This window comes from Dreissena polymorpha, chromosome 16 (genome assembly GCF_020536995.1).
Source record: "Dreissena polymorpha isolate Duluth1 chromosome 16, UMN_Dpol_1.0, whole genome shotgun sequence".
Taxonomy (NCBI): domain Eukaryota; kingdom Metazoa; phylum Mollusca; class Bivalvia; order Myida; family Dreissenidae; genus Dreissena; species Dreissena polymorpha.
The window spans coordinates 28,485,006-28,502,724 of record NC_068370.1 but is presented as its reverse complement, the minus strand read 5'-3'; the positions used below and the strand labels follow the sequence as shown (position 1 = coordinate 28,502,724).

Here is a 17,719-nt window from a genome sequence, read left to right as displayed (position 1 = left end):
GGTTAGGGCTTATAAATGCGTATGAATTAACTTATAAATGAAAAGCAATACTGATCTGATACACACATCTATATTCCAAAGTATGTGTTATTGACATCAAATTATTATGTAAAAAAGTAAGTGTCGATTCTAACACCACTCTTTTGCTTAGTCTGTATTTTTGAAATTCTTGCACGAAAATTATTAGTATATAACAGTACGTACTCCACCCATCTTGCTACCACGTACATTCATCTGCGCGTGAAATTTAAGTACCATAACGAAGGGCTTGTGCAAGTCATCAAATAACCACCGGTATAAGGAAACGCCATAAGCGCATTACATCTCAATGGGCAGCAGAGGGACTTCTACATGACTTCAGAGGGCGTCCGTCAGGGATATCGATGTCTGCTCTCTCCCGTCCTGATTACCATTTTTCTTGAAAAGATACTGCAGGGGGCTCTTCAAGACCATCACGTACACTTCTATGTCCATCGGTGGAATACCCATCTCTAACTTGAGATTCGCTGATGAGATTGACCTAATGGGTGGCACCATTAGTGAACTTCAAAATCTCACCAACAGACTTTATGAAAAAGCAGGAGCATACGAGATGGAGGTCAGCGCTGAGAAGTCGAAGATCATGGTGAACAGCTCGAGCAACACCAGTGCAGACATCACCATGGCCGACGAGAAGCTGTAAGAAGTGACCAGCTATAAGTACTTGTGGCAACCCTGGATGGTACAAGTACCCCAGATCTGAGATTCGGAAAAGAAATAAGAATTACCATGGCGATCGCAGCGATTGCCTGACCGAGCGGGTTGTGGACAAGCAGTTTCATCAGCTTCCTCAACAGGCTCTACAAGTCGCTCGTAGTCTCCATCCTACCGTGAGGCTGCGATACATGGACGCTTCATGCGGACACAGAGCGAAGAATATAGGCCTTTGCACACAAACGTCTCCGCATCTCATACATGGAGCAAAAGACCAACGAGTACGTCCAGAACATGATTGCAAAACTTGTTGGCCTACAAGAGCCCTTATTGGCGACCATTAATCGATGAAACCTGGCTTGGTTTTGACACGTCATCAGGCCCGTCAGAGGAAGGTCATCGTCGAGGGAAAGCTCGATGGCACCTTGAAAGAGTGGACATCAAACCACTCGAAGAACACATCAGACCTAACAGAAAGATGATCTCTGTATCGTCATTCGTCATTTCCCAAACTGCGGCTAGATCTGTCAATGGAATGAAAATGATGAATGCCAAAACAAGTATATAACGGCAGCATTTGTTTTACTCACAATTGTAAATAATCGGCATTATTCGCAACTATCCTTTTGGTCAACTGAATGGGGTATATTGGCTTAATAAAAAATTGTGTCAAAAAAACTGCCATTACCGCACAATACTCACCATGGTTGCTTCCCGTGTAGTTTGTGATCTCTGTCCGTACAGTTTGCATTCTCCACCACAGAACCTTTCGGGGAGCACATGGCCACAAACGTTATCGAACATCATGTCCGGTCCAGTGTAGTCAGACTGAGTGCAATTGGAAGATGAATTGATTTGTTATGAAGCTTTTGAATTATTATTTTAAGGCGAAGAAATAATACTTTTTTATTATTCGCTACCGGTATTTTTTTTAACAATACTCAAGTTAGTTTTATTTATATTCGACATTGACGATTACATGTAAAAGTAAATAAAGTGGATATGATCAATTGCAGCAAAAATGATCGGATACTTAAATTTGAATTTCAGCAAAAGTTTAAGATCAGCAAAAACAAGAGGATCGGTCGGGCTAATAGAAAAATACAACTTTGTTTGCGCATTATAAAGTATGTCCATCTAACAACTTACTGCAAGATTCAATTTAGGGACACTTCCTGGTCGAAGTGATTTGATTACTTGGCCTTTTAATTAATTGTGAATAAAATCAATCGGACTTATGTAAAAAAACTTAAGATAGGACATAAAAAGTGAAATGCTTGGCGACGCGTGATACTGAAGTCAAAGCATAATGTATTTTATGGACCTCTCGTGCCAACACCATTCTTATAAACGGTATTATCCGAAAAAGAGGCGAACGAGTATTGTTTCTTCCACTTGAAACATATTTTTGTCTACGCATACGTTAAAATTAGTTATGGTCCTCTATAAAATTATCAAGTGTTCTCAAGTGTTACACTGTAACTGTTGATTTTGTCTACAGACCATTAGATACAAGTTGTAAACCATGTTTAGAAATATTACTTGTTCAGCATATATCTTGAAAAAAAGCGTGTAAAACAAAAAGATATTAACCTTATTCGCTAATCAAAATACTTTATCCGATAAATAGTATAAATTTGTGATAAAAAATATAATTAATACATTTATTGTTGCATATTCTGCACGACAATAACTGACAAACTAAATAAATACTGGTAAAGCTCATGAAAAAAAATTAAGATACCGACTATTACACAGGCACATCTTGCGCGTTTGCGTCGTTGCCCATACCAACTATGTGTAAGGATACATCTATAATTGAATTGTATTTGAACGTAAATAAACATATAAAAGCTTTTCTTATTTAGAAAAAAACATAAACCTGCAATGTTAAGATATTGATTAAAGTATTATTTACCCAAAATAGCCGAATATAAGTACAAACTACGGAACTACTTTGTATCAAAATTTAATTGATAGCGTGAAGTTGTGTTCTGCGGTCATATCCGGTTGCATTTGACAACTTTTATTTTTCGAAACACATTCCAACCACTTCACTGCAATCATGTCTCGTTCGGCTGGTACTCTGATTACAACACACAATTCTACATTCATTCCTCCTCGGTTTATGCCTGGGTTTGTATGCTTTTATAAGTTGTTTGTAGCAGAAATTTTGATTTGAACCATAACTAAGACAACTAAACTATAAAAAAAACTAAATCAGTCATCATGTTTTTTAATTCGAAGTCTAAACTGCATTCAAGTTAATTATTGTAAGTTAAAAAAACACAACTATTTTCTATAATGCATTTATAGTAATGCTTGCTTGTTGATCCTCAGGATTGGGTTTAACAGCCTATTGCTTTATACTTTTTTGTCAAAATTTTCAACATAAAAAATATAAAACAGCATACAAACTGCCACAAAGCCTAGTTCTTCTTGAAGCTCTGAGCTATTATTAGTATATACATACAGCTCAGAGTTCTTCCTTGTAACACATTTTTTAATGTCCAAAATTATGTCTCACGTATGTCTATAAAATCGAGTTTAATCAACCTAATACATCGTTACAAACACAATACCAGTCCTGTTATTACCAATATCAATTTGCAAGTGAATTGTGGAGAAATACTCAAAACAAAAACGTTATACAGAAATTGTTATCAAACCGAAAGCCGAAGTTTTGAATTGACGATTTGATCAATCTTACCGATGTTCTGGAGATAGTCTGTATATTACAGTTTGTAGATAAGACACGAGATCTATCTCGCCGAGGATTCCGGAGATGGTCTATAGCGTATTTTCGATTTCGGAATTACTCGATTTTGTCCATTGCAAAAACATATACATTTAAAAGAACCGTCAACATGTTTGAAACTTAATATCAATATTATGCGAGCTTTACATATCATGTAAGTTTATTTGCCCATAATGGATATATTTATGATCTATTTGTGTTTATTTATGCCAAAAATTAGTCAATGTGGCAAATATTTTGGATTAAACTGCCACCCGGATTCTGGGCGGGGGACTTAACATGGAAAATGCCGTAAGCAGTTGCAACTTCCAGCGACCCGGAGGGTCAATAGCTGGGAGTTGGATTATTGCAACTACCACAAAGCCCCTGAAATTATTGATTGATAGTGGCTTGGGGTTATTTACACACAACTGATTTACAGTTGTTCCCATCTTCAGTGCCTTGGGATCATAAAACATGCATTGTGTAAATGTAAATGGGTATTGTGATGACTTTTATAGTGATCGGAGACTGTTCAACCTTAGCTAGTCTTTTAAAGCGAAAATATCCGAGAAAAAAAACAACCAAGATCAGTTTGATTCAGTGGTCGAGAGTTTCCCCTATTATGGCTTGCATGCACTGCGACAAGGAACGAAAATAAATCATTTTGAATTGTGTTTTTAGCTCACCTGTCACAAAGTGACATGGTGAGCTTATGTGACCGTGTGATGTCCGACGTCCGTTGTGCGTGCGTGCGTCCGTGTGTCCGTCAACAATTTGTTTGTGTAGACAGTAGAGTTCACAGTTTTCATCCAATCTTTATGAAATGTGGTCAGAATGTTTATCTTGATGAAATCTGGGTTAGGATTGTATTTGGTTAGTCAGGTGAGCGATTTAGGGCCATCATGGCCCTCTTGTTTTGTCTAAGCCTTTAAGCAGAATGGTGAGTGACATATTTTTCGATGTTCAAAAGTGCAAAAATTCTGATCTTGCAAAATGGGATTTTTTTACGTCTGTCAGTCTGTGGGTCTGTCCGCAAACTTTAACATTTGCCATAACTTTTGCAATATTGAAGATAGCAACTTGATATTTGGCATGCATGTGTATCTCATGAAGCTGCACATTTTGAGTGGTGAAAGGTGAAGGTCATCCTTCAAGGTCAAAAGTCAAAAAATACAATCCAAGGGAAGTAATAAGCTTTAAAAGGGAGATAATTTCTAAACCTGCCAAGTGATGAATTGAAATTTTTATTTCAAAGCGGCGCAAAAGGGGGCATTGTGTTTCTGACAAACACATCTCTTGTTTTTTATTTAAAGATAATTTTGAAGGAGTCCAACGCTATGTAAAGAAGGCCCGATCTTAAACTAAAGCAAACGGACCCGATCCCAAACCATAATTGTACAAAATTCCCCCCCAAAAGAACATATTTAAAAAAAAAAGTTTCTAATGATTATTATATCTAAATTTTATTTAATATACATCTACATGTAAGTTACAAAGCGTCTAACTATAATTTATACTATTTTTTTCCTAAAATGACTAGGAATAGGCCTGATTTGTAAATCTTTGTTGATAAAAAATCCTAATTTGGTCCATTTCGTCGATTAAAAGTTCCCATTTTATTGATTTAAAATATCCCAATTTGACTGGACTCTCCAAATGGCGAGAATCCCCCCTGAGTAAAGGAAAAGTGGGTGTACTTGAAGTCATCTTCTAGTAGGATATTGAACGCATGCAACATGTCCCTAATACCTAGAAATATTCTATAATATATTTCTATTTAACTCACATATGATATGACATATTGTAACAGATTTAATTAATGAGTGCTCTTGGCATTTTAACAGCCATTTGGTATAGGTTTTAATGATTTTTAATATTTTTTGGTTATATATTTGTTTTGAATAACCAACATTAATTTTATGTTTCTTTCTGCATTTTTGTGAGAATTTATCAATAGAAGACTTACACCGGCGAAAATACCCCACACCAGGATGTATATTCAGACAACAGCTATGATAATGAAAACAATATTTTAATAAATTGAACTGATAATTGTTAGCAGATATTATTTGTTATCAGTTTTGAAAAAAAGGCTTAACAAATGGATATTTTTTAATGGAAATCTAAAAATGACATAACACACTTAAACAAAAGCAAGTGAATGCTATATTTTTAGCTCACCTGTTACAAAGTAACATGGTGAGCTTATGTGACCGTGTGATGTCCGGAGTTTGTTGTGTGTGCGTGTGTCCGTCAACAATTTGTTTGTGGAGACAGTAGAGGTCACAGTTTTCATCCAATCTTTATGAAATTTGGTCAAAATGTTTATCTTGATGAAATCTGGGTTGGGATTGTATTAAGGTCATCTGGGGTCAAAAACTAGGTCACTCGGTCAAAAACTTGGTCACATAATAGGTAAAATAATAGAAAAACCTTGTGTAGACAATAGAGGTCGCAGTTTTCATCCAATCTTTATGAAATTTGGTCAGAATGTTTATCTTGATGAAATCAGGGTTGGGATTGTATTTAGGTCATCTGGGTTCAAAAACTAGGTCACTAGGTCAAATAATTGAAAAATCATCAACAATTTGTTTGTGTAGACAGTAGAGGTCACAGTTTTCATCCAATGTTTATGAAATTTGGGCAGAATGTTTAGCTTGATAAATGATGAAATCTGGATTCCGGTCGTATTTGGGTCATCTGGGGTCAAAAACTTGGCCACATAATAGTCAAATAATAGAAAAACCTTGTGTAGACAATAGAGGTCGCAGTTTTCATCCAATCTTTATGAAATTTGGTCAGAATGTTTATCTTGATAAAATCTGGGTTGAGATTGTATTTGGGTCATCTGGAGTCAAAAACTAGGTCACTAGGTCAAATAATTGAAAAATCATCAACAATTTGTTTGTGTAGGCAGTAGAGGTCACAGTTTTCATCCAATGTTTTTGAAATTTGGGCAGAATGTTTTTAATGAAATCTGGATTGCGATTGTATTTGGGTCATCTGGGCTCAAAAACTAGGTCAATAGGTCAAAAACTAGGTCAAATAATAGAAAAACCTTGTGTAGACAATAGAGGTCGCAGTTTTCATCCAATCTTTATGAAATTTGGTCAGAATGTTTATCTTGATGAAATCTGGCTTGGGAATGTATTTGGGTCATCTGGGGTCAAAAACTAGGTCAAATAATAGAAAAATCTTGTGTAGACAATAGACAGGGGTTTTTTTTAGAGAAAGGGGAAGACGCTGGACGCTGGGTGAAAGGGGAAAAAAAGAGTGCGAAAGAGAGATATTAAGGGAAAAAATAAAAACTGTTCATTTCAATGTCTATAACTCATCAAAAGAGACTTGTCTCTGTCCTTTTTGTTCTTAAACACATTTAACAGGTATTAAAGTCAAAGTCCTTAATAAAGTTGCAGGTGTAGATCTAATAATGGGAAATGTTTTCAACTATATTTTTGTACTGGGGCCGGGGGACGATGTCAATTTTGTGATTTCAATTTCATGATGAATGGGTTGACGATCTTGATTTGCTACAGTATTGGAAGGGAAAGGAGCGGCAGCTGCCGATTGTCTACTTTCACTTTCACAATGTTCGATGTTGATTACCTCAGAATCCTGCTGGGTTATAACGGTTTTCGATGATTCTTACTTAAAAAATGCCTCGATGCGTTCAGTATCTTTTGAGTTCGAATGTTTTATTGTGTTTGTGTAAGAACGCTAATTGTGAGACATTTTTTTCTGTTTTCACGTTTATACCTCGGCTTGCACATAGCCCGGATGAAAATTCGACTGGTTTCCGGTAATTAATTGACGAAACACCCTTCTCGCGCAAGACCGGTATCCAGTAAAATAGTCACATGATAATTACGATTAGTTGCCCAGTTTACATGACGTTATTTAAGAGCTATATTTAGAATAACTGGGATTCCCAGATGTTGTGTGTTCGTCTGGAGAGAGAGAGCGCGAATTCGTTGTACATGGTGCAAATTGGATAATTGTCGAATGCCCCAAGGAAAAATAAACATTTCTTTGAGAGAAAATATTATATTTTGGTGAAAAATGATATTTTTGGTGGGGAAATTGTATTTTAAGGGGAAAAATTCTGGTAGGGGAAGACGCCGAATATCGGTGTCTCTTTCTTAGTAAAAAAAACCCCTGATAGAGGTCGCAGTTTTCATCAAATCTTTATGAAATTTGGTTAGAATGTTTAACTTGATGAAATCTGTGTTGGGATTGTATTTGGGTCATCTGAGGTCAAAAACTAGCTCACTAGGTCAAATAATAGAAAAAAACGTCAACAATTTGTTTGTGTAGACAGTAGAGGTCACAGTTTTCATCCAATCTTTATGAAATTTGGTCAGAATGTTTATCTTGATGAAATCTGGGTTGGGATTGTATTTGGGTCATCTGGGGTCAAAAACTAGGTCACTAGGTCAAAAACTAGGTCACTAGGTGAAATAATAGAAAAACCTTGTATAGACAATAGATGTCGGAGTTTTCATCCAATCTTTATGAAATTTGGTCAGAATGTTTATCTTGATGAAATCCGGGTTGGGATTTTATTTGGGTCATCTTGGGTCAAAAACTAGGTCACTAGGTCAAATAATAGAAAAACATTGTGTATACAATAGAGGTCACAGTTTTCATCCAATCTTCATAAAATTTGGTCAGAATGTTTGTCTTGAAGAAATCTGGGTTGGGATTGTATTTGGGTGACATGGGGTCTAAAACTAAGTCAATAGGTCAACTATTAGAAAAACCTTGTGTATACAATAGAGGTCACAGTTTTCATCCAATCTTTATGAAATTTGGTAAGAATGTTTATCATGATGAAAACTGGTTTAGGATTGTATTCGGTTAGTCAGGCGAGCAATTCAGGGCCATCATGGCCCCCTTGTTTAATATATACCGGTACTTTTAACACCCAGTTGGACATTTGCAAAACTCACGGGAGTATGTTTTTGAAATGAATTGTATTATAATTTTGCAAGATGGAAATATTTCTAGAATATCATTACCAAAGCCAACAATATTAACTAGTCTTACACAAAATTGTGTTATCTTCATTATTTGTCTGGAAGGAAATGTTGACAAACATCGTTGAATACCTACACAACACAAGAAACCGTCGGAGGCGGGAAATGCTCCCCAAAGTTTTTTTTGTCACAATATTGCACTATATATTCAGATAAAAGGAAACGTCTTGAGGGCACAGTAGTTGGGTGGAAAATAATTTGTTTATAGAAAATTTCAAAGGGCCATAACTCTGTGAAAAATCATCCAACCAGAACCTGCTGATAATATTCACATCTCCTTTTGGTAGTGAAGCTTCCCATAAAGTTTCATTGTATTCCGGTGATTAGTTGCTGAGAATTGCCCGGACAAGAATTGCACTATATGTACAGTTAATAGAAAATTTCAAAGGGCCATAACTCTGTGAAAAATCATCCGACCAGAACCCGCTGATAATATGCACATCTTCTCTTGTAAGTGAAGCTTCCCATCCAGTATCATTGAATTCTGGTCATAAGTTGCTGAGAAATGGCCCAGACAAGAATTGCACTATATGTACAGTTAATGGAAAATTTCAATAGGCCATAACTCTGTGAAAAATCATCCGACCAGAACCCGCTGATAATATGGACATCTCCTCTTGGTAGTGAAGCTTCCCATAAAGTTTCATTGAATTCCGGTCATTAGTTGCTGAGAAATAGCCTGTACAAAAATTGTGCACGGACGGACACATGGATGGACAGACGATGCGGCGACTATATGCTAACCCCAAAATAAATTTTTGGGGAGCATAATAATAAATTATCCACAGTTCATTTAATGGACTGTAGACGTTATAAATCTCCAAACAAAAAACAGTGTAACACTAATGTGATCAAATACATTAACTAACATCAATAAAATTTAATGTCTTTCAGATATAGAGGTCACTGTCCAACGACCAAGTACGACTATGGTGAGACCTATGGCAATGCAACAAACAAATATTTCCAAGACTATCGGTCTGAGGTATTGAATGCCTCCCATGATCCGTATGCTCGTGGCGGTGAGTTTCCCACATACTACACACACAGACCAGAGTCAGTGATAAGTGCCCGTGGCAGAACACGAGACAGGTGGCTCGCAGCTCCAAAATACAACCTTTCCAATGTGGACTTTGACAGAAAGGAAGAGCTGAAATCCTTTGATACTGTAAGGTTTGATTCTCTTATCATTGATTTAAATTTACAGTTAAAACATAAATGTAAAAAAAAATGCATACACATTTTCTATAATTATTTTTTTGTAGCACCCTGCACATTTTTTTTAAATTCATTTACATGAGTTTTAAATTTAAGAAATGAAGTCATTGAACAAATCATTTCTTTATTTTTCAGCTTGGTCAAAAGCACAGAGAGTTTTATTTTGACAAAAGTGGTACAAAGAAGAGCGTAAATTATTTCATGATCCCCAGTTCTGCTGAAGATCAAATTAAGCGAAAAGCTCAGTTGTAAGTATGGGTGTACTTAAACAAGGGACAATTCAGTAGTTTTCATTAGATACGTATTAGTTACTTATATTGTGTTTACAACTTTACTGTAGTTCCCTGTAAGTTACTTTAGCATGCTTGTTGTTGTTGTTTGCATGGATTAAATTGCAGAATCAGTTGTTTATCAAAAGAAAATTATTAACTTTTTCAAAGGGTTAATTGTTAAGATTTTGGCAATTAAATATATCTCTGGAACCTTCGACAATGTTAAAATCAGTAAAAAAAAATCACTATATAGAAAATAAACATATAGACTAGTTTAAATAACATGGATTCTGCAATATCCTGTTATTATAGATTACATTATTTTTTATTAAACTATAGTCAAACTTGTTTAACTCCGATTCATGGTGGGATGATGACCATGTTTGAGCAATCCTTTTACCTTAGAATTTGAATCTCCAGCTTCTTGTAAGGGAGATGATCTTTAATCAAGTTTTTTGTCAGTTATAATAAAGACTCCAGAAATATCAATACTGATAAGTGTCTAAAAGGTTTCTGCATCATCATCTGTGCAAGATCTATCCATTCTTCAGTAACAGTGTGCAATGCACATTACAGACATGGTGACAATTCTTATATGACTGAAATGCTCAAGTTATTTAAGGTATATGAGTTGTCAACACTATAGTTAAACAAGTTTTACTGTAAATTTATTATTTATAGTTCTGCATTAAAACACTTCCTATCGGATGTATGTGTGTTACTGCTTTCTTCACACACAAAACTGTAGATGTTTTCATAGATACTCTTAGTATAATGGTTTGCATGTTCAAAGTACCGATAAATAAATATAATTGAAATACTTCATTTCCTTTGATAACCTTACTAATGAAATCAAATTCATATGCCAATAATGCACAGTCACGCAGAGTTAAGTTTATTCACTATTAAAAGTGTCTTGGCCACTAATTGTTCCATCCAAATATCATATTTGACAAATAATAGTCTATCTCAGCTTCTATAATCATTGTGGTATTCTTCTTGTAACAAAACTGAACATGCATAAAACAAATACTGTAAAGTTCCTAATTGCATTTATTTCTTTTTTGTACTGTTATATAAAACATTAATAAAGCTACCATTGATAAATAGTTACTAGCTTTAACATTTAGTATAACGACATAGTATTTTAGTTCGCTACATAAATGTTCATTAGCAAAATGAAAATAATAATGATACAGTTCTTGCTTGGTTATCCCACTTGGTGTTTCCCTCTTGCATGACCTTTCTTCTCCTAAACATTGTTCACTAATTTCATACTATCTTTGTTAACTTTTTAGAGCCAAATAGTTTCTTGTGGCTTCCATGCATAGAATTATAAATATAACCGTTAAACATTTACCTAGCATTTTTTTAGTATTGCTCTTTCATAATTCACACTGTGACAATTTGCATGCGCTTAGATAATGTTCTTCAAAAGTGCCTGTGCATGTTTTGCTCCTTTGCCTTGCTAGTTTGCCTGCTGTTTCACTTCAGAAATAATAGAGTTACTCCTAGATACTAGATGAATAAAATTATAAAGTACACCCATACCATTTCATTTCTTATGCATAATTAAACTGGCATATGTTTAAAAAGTATGCAAAAGAAAACTATATATATTTTATTGTAATATTTGTTAAATGCAATCGAAAAAAATATTTAAATTTTGCTTTGGTGCAAAAATAAAAGCAATATTTATATTTCTTGTTTGCTGTGCAATGCTTTTGAATCGTCTTTGAAATGTTTTAACTGTTGTTTCATCGTAACCAATGAGTACATGGCATTTTTGATTTGCTGTGACTTTGTTGGCACCATATCTCCTCCTTCCCTGAGTGATTGCACATTCATCTTCTGAGGTAAGCATATTTTTATCATTTGATTTCCCTACAAATAATTCAACATAAACCTGTTTTTGTTTAACTTTCCGCTTGATCATGAAAATTGATTTGTTGTTGGATGATCTTCATCCTTGCTATTGTTGGAATCTGGTTATAGTGATTTAATGAATAATTTATATGATTAAATTCAAAAATGCAATCAATATGTGTTTCTGTTTAAAGTAAAAATCCACTATTAGGCCTATACACTGGTTAAATGTAATATTTTCATAAACACTGAATTAATTATGGTATTATAATATTAATGTGCATTAACAAAATATATGCCAAAAACTTACTTTATTATTTTGCATGGGCCATTTCAATAAAATTGCAAACAATGTTTATAACCGGTAGTCTTATCGGGGATTGATAGGATTGATATAAATGTGCAACAAGTACATAAAAATCAATGGGACAAAATGGACTCAACAAGATAAAGGTTATGTTGAGCCAAGTGGGAAATATCTCCTTAAACAGATTTCAAATCTAAGCTTTAAACCATATATTAAAGGACAGGTAGAAATAAAAATCCTTGTAATTTTCTCCATAGACTTTAAACTATTATAATGGTGCTGTTTGACAAAGGGAAAAAATGCCCATGCCATTGCAGAAATTAATGACTGTATTTGACTTAATATGAAATAAATATCAGTTAAATTGACTCGTTTTCATATTGTCAAAATGACAGTTTTCTTACTATTGTCACAGATTCAAAAAAAAAACAGTATGAAAGTATAAAAGAACATCAGAGAGCAAAGGAACACTGATGACATACTGAAACTACACTTTCATCACCAATCATTATTGTAAATTGATGAATCTATATGTATTACAAACGCTAAACAATTGAATAATTTGGACTATTCTGGTTGTTTGTAAAATTTACTTACAACGTGGATCATTTATTAAAATAATCATGTGCGTAAAAATAGTTGGATGTTGGACTGGCTTAAGCTATTGTCTTTTAATGTAAAGGACACTAGTTCAAAAGGGGACAGAAATAATTTGTTTGTTATTATAACCAAGCTCTGCGGTTCAGATGTTCATATCTTACAAATTAAAGCATTTACTTACACAAATAAGCTATTGTTTTTAAATTAAAATAGAACAAAAACAATTACTGAGTGCTCCTTTTCCTTGATAATTATTTACTCTTATTTAAGTATTTCTCACAACATTATTCAGTAACAAATTTTTTAGAAGCTGGATAGATATATGTTGCAGTTTTTTCAGTATTCATGTTGTGCAAATCTTGAGACAATCATCATGTTGTATGTCTTAATTTCAGGAACACTAGCAAAGTTGATAATTGTTTATTGATATTTAATTTTGTTTAGTGATTATGTGTTAACGCTATTTTAATTAAGAGACGCATATGTTTGTGCATAATCTTATACTGAAGTTACATTGTGGGATAATGTCTCAGTCACACTATCCAGATTGTTGCTCCCAACAGTAATGCATTATTGAGAAATATTTAGATCAGAATCAAGAGTAAAGGGATTCTTGCAGAAGGCTGTTGTTGTGCTGGTAGAACTTGGATGGAAAAATGTGGACATTGTCATGAAAAAGGGGGGGGGGGGGGGGCAAGTCATGAAAAGGGGGGGGGTCAGGATATTATTGATAAATAGATCAAATTCAGGACTGGATTAAGTAGAGATCCCTGATAAACTTGTGCAGATTTACACTTTATGCCTAAACTGGATTTTTGATAAGTAAAGATCCCTGATAAACTTGTGCAGATTTACACTTTATGCCTAAACTGGATTAAGTAGAGATCCCTGATAAACTTGTGCAGATTTACACTTTATGCCTAAACTGGATTAAGTAGAGATCCATGATAATCCTGCTGGAATTGACACTCTTTCTACACATGCATTAAGCCCAGTTTTTCCAGAACATGACTCCTATTAATACCTGCTCATCATATTTGTAAGCAATAGATCACAAGTGACAAATTTGTATAAACATAAAATTTGTACCAGACAGATGAATGCATCACTTTGCAACATTTACAGGATTTCACTAATTAAGTGATATTGTTTCTATCGTAGATGAAGTCTGTGATGCAGCCAAAATTGAAGTCATAAACTTATCCATTTTTTGTTTCAGTAATATTTGAGAGGAGTTTATTGCGAAACTATAGTACAGTCGATATAAAAGTGATAAGCAGTAACAATAATAACATACTCATTTCTCAATAATCTATTTCTTCTTTTACAGACTATTGACCAAAGCAGCCATTTTTGAGTTACTTTAGATGATAAATTCATGTAGCTGATTTCATTACATTAATGAATTTGAGACGCGATCTTGGGAAAAAAAAGGGTTTTAAGCATGTACGTAAAGTGTTGTCCCAGATTAGCTTGTGCAGGCCGTACAGGCTTATCAGGGACGACACTTTCTACTTTTCAGGAACTTTTCCTTTAAAAAGAAGTCTTCTTAAAGAAAACCCAGTCTAGACGGAAAGTATTGTCCCTGATTAGGATGTGCGGGCTGCATATACTAATCTTCACTAATATGCACTATGCACAAGCATTTAACCCCATTTTACTGGAGCGAAACTCATATATTTTTTCCCACATCTTATAGCATGATCCTGGCTACGCGACACACCGATGACATCAATCTACCATACCTGGACCATGAGGCGCGCAGATTCCCGCTGTTAAAACGCGTTTCCTCCAGCTCATCACAACGCGATCGCGAGATGAGGGATGTGTATTTTGAGAAGCGATAATCACTGAGAACATTTAGCCTTTTTTACATTTTCTTTTTTTTAATTTAAAAAAAAATTTGTTTACATTGGGACTGTTCATTGAGAACATTTTAGCTGACTGAAGTGACTCTTTGTTATAAAAAACAAACAAACTCTTTTTACAATTAATTAACATTTGGACTGTGGTATACTTTTGCTGCTTTCTGGAATATATTTTTTAAAGCTATTCTTTCTCCCTTTGTTTTTTACTAATTGAAACAAGATCACAAGATCGGCGATGTTTATTTTGTGAAGCTATAATCACATGGAACATTTAGCTGAAGGAAATCACCCTTTTTACTTTTTTTCATAGTCCTTTTTTTACAATTTGTTTTATTTCTACTGTTATATACTTTTGTTTTTGAGAAGGAATAATCACAGATAACATTTCAGCTGACTTGTATCACTATTTTTTACATTTGTCTTTTTATTATTCGTTTACATTTGGACTATGATAATTATAGTTTTGTTGTTAGCTATAATATATTTTTTTAAGTTTTTATTTTTCCGTGTGTTGTTTACTGCAGCAAAATTTCAATAGTTTTATTTTTTCTTGTTTGTTGATTATTTCATTTATTGTTAACTAGAATAGAATTTTTGGCAGTGTGACTTGTTGGCACTTTTTTTACATTGTAAGGATTTTCATGGTTGTTTAAGTTTACCTAAGTGTTACTACATCATCATGATAATTATGCATCACTTTTTAAAAGTTTAGTAAAATTAGAAACAAATTAAATTTTATCAACCTTTGAATATTATTTTGTATGAATTTGACATTAATCATTGTCATTGGCATTTTTTTGTTATCATTTGATGAAAATAATAGTGGTTGGTATTTATATTGTTGTTTTTAATTTCTTGCAAAATATTATTTCATCAACAATCATACAAATTGAAATTACGTTGTTGTTTTTAAGAATTAAAGAAATCATGAAGATTCAAAATAGTTTATTAAAAGCTCGGATGAATGATATTTAATAATGAATAAAGTAAAAATGTATGTTTTTACATTATTAATTTGTAGTTATGTAATTCATATTTATGTCTCCTTGTTTTGTTCTTGTTTTGACACTGCCTGCTCATTGTTTACAATTTGTTACCTCTTATTGATAGAAAACAAGATCATCATAAATGTGAAACATCAAGCTTATAAATATTTCCTTGACAGTTTAGAAATTATGCAATTATTCTCAGCAAAATTTTATCCTTCACTCCTCTTTTGTCCGCCATGGCAGATTATTTTTTGAAATTTTTTATTACAGAAAACCTATGTGTTGTTGCAATAATTTTGCTGTGAAATAATCTGAAAAATTATTTCATAACCCTTAGTAAAATAGATAGCAATTTAAGAATTGTTAACTATGTCCATAAATCATTCAAGCTTTCTCTTTGTTCACTTTTTCGCAATACCCTGCCTCTGTTTAATGCCTAGATCTTTTCTTATAGGTTATATCCAGGTTTCTACCTTGCTTGCCTACATTGAAATGTATTGTTTGTGTGTGTTATGTCTTGTTTTCCAGCTCTGTGATATTTCTGTTTTGTACAAGTTTTATTATCATGTTTGCTCAACATCATTCAGTTGCATGATTTTTTTATCTTATTTCTTCTATAATTGTAGAAATGAAACTTTAAGTCTAGAAAGCGTTTTTCGTCAAACAAAATTTTAATTTAATATTATTTATGTGTCATTGTGTTTTTTTAGCACATCCAAAATATTATGTGAAGCCCTTTGGGAATCTGTAAAACAGTAATTGAATAAATAATGTATCAACTGATACAATTGTACTTAAATTGGGCGATTTTTAGAATAAATGTTTGCATCATTATATGTATACACGAGTTTGCATGCATTAAACATGAAACAGACGACACGTTGTTTGGGTGTATATTAGTTTACAACTCAATTTTAACAACATTGAAAATCATGGGGGGAAAAATCGAAAAAAACACACAATATGTTGAATGTTTTTAAAGGTTCTATCATGAATGGAGCTTCAAATGTGTTCTTATTATTGTCCTTTCAAGGATTGTATCTACGAAATTGTCATTATGATCCCAAATAACTAGCATGGATTACAAACAAGAGGAACCTTACAGTAGGATCCTTAAAAGCTGACCTACACAATTGTAGCAGAGTGGAGATCCCTAGTTTGTGGTGACTTTTCACAAAGGGGCATACTTTGAAAATATGTTGCTATATAAGACTGTATAAACATTTGACGCCACCACATGGGTGTTGTAAATTTTGGCATATCATGGGTATAATTGGACCTTACTTAGTAGAGGACCCTATATTATGTTACACACAATTATAACACACATGGGCATTGTCTGTTTAAAAAATAAAAACATATTTTGGTAACAAAGTGTATATTAAATATGTTTCAACTGTGGCTAAGCCAATTTTTACCCCATGGTCATGGCTTGAACCTACTTTGTAGAGGACCACTATCTGATGTTACTTACTTAAATTTTAAATTAATAGGGATCTTGTTATAGCTCAGAAGATTTTTAATTATTTTGCTATATATGTGCATATTATAAATGTGACAACCGGGGAGCATGTTCAGCTTCGACCCCATAGGCAAAAAAAATGTGTAGAGGATCTCTTGATAATTCCACAGACCAACTATTACAGCCTTGGTCGTAGCCGTCACAGAACATATTATTATGTTTTCCTTATATTAGTGTTAATAAATCTGGTGTCTCTTGTGAAGAGGCTAGTTTTTACCCCAGGGGCATTATAATTTGAACAAACTTTGGAATGGACCATATTATGTTGTTTACAAAATAAAGCTCATGACCGCTCTGTTTCAGAAATTTTTAAGATACCATAGTCAAAATACCTTTACGAGTCCCCTGACCTTTATAATCAAAGGCCGATACGATTTGAACATTTTCACCAAGGATTACCCTAAGAACATGTACTAGTATGTGAAGTTTTGTCATAATTCTACCCAGAGGTTTGGGGGAGGGGGAGATGTCGTTTCAAGCAAACGTTGACGGACGCACATTGTTACATTCGAACCGATGAAGGGAATCGCTGTTCGTTGAGTTAAAAAAAATATCGTTTCCGGAGATTGATCCCCTTTGAGATGCGCTTTGTGGATGAATGAAAATGA

The 17,719-nt window shown here is 33.9% G+C and overlaps 1 protein-coding gene across 1 annotated transcript; it reads left to right on the top strand.

Annotated features, from left to right (window-relative positions):
* Positions 1–2,661: 2,661 nt before the first annotated feature.
* On the top strand, positions 2,662–16,463 carry LOC127861552 (protein FAM166C A-like). Its single transcript, XM_052400160.1, has 4 exons — positions 2,662–2,829; positions 9,364–9,637; positions 9,823–9,935; positions 14,432–16,463. Exons 1-4 carry the CDS (start codon positions 2,759–2,761, stop codon positions 14,577–14,579), a joined length of 606 nt encoding a protein of 201 aa, XP_052256120.1. The 5' UTR covers positions 2,662–2,758; the 3' UTR covers positions 14,580–16,463.
* Positions 16,464–17,719: the final 1,256 nt, after the last annotated feature.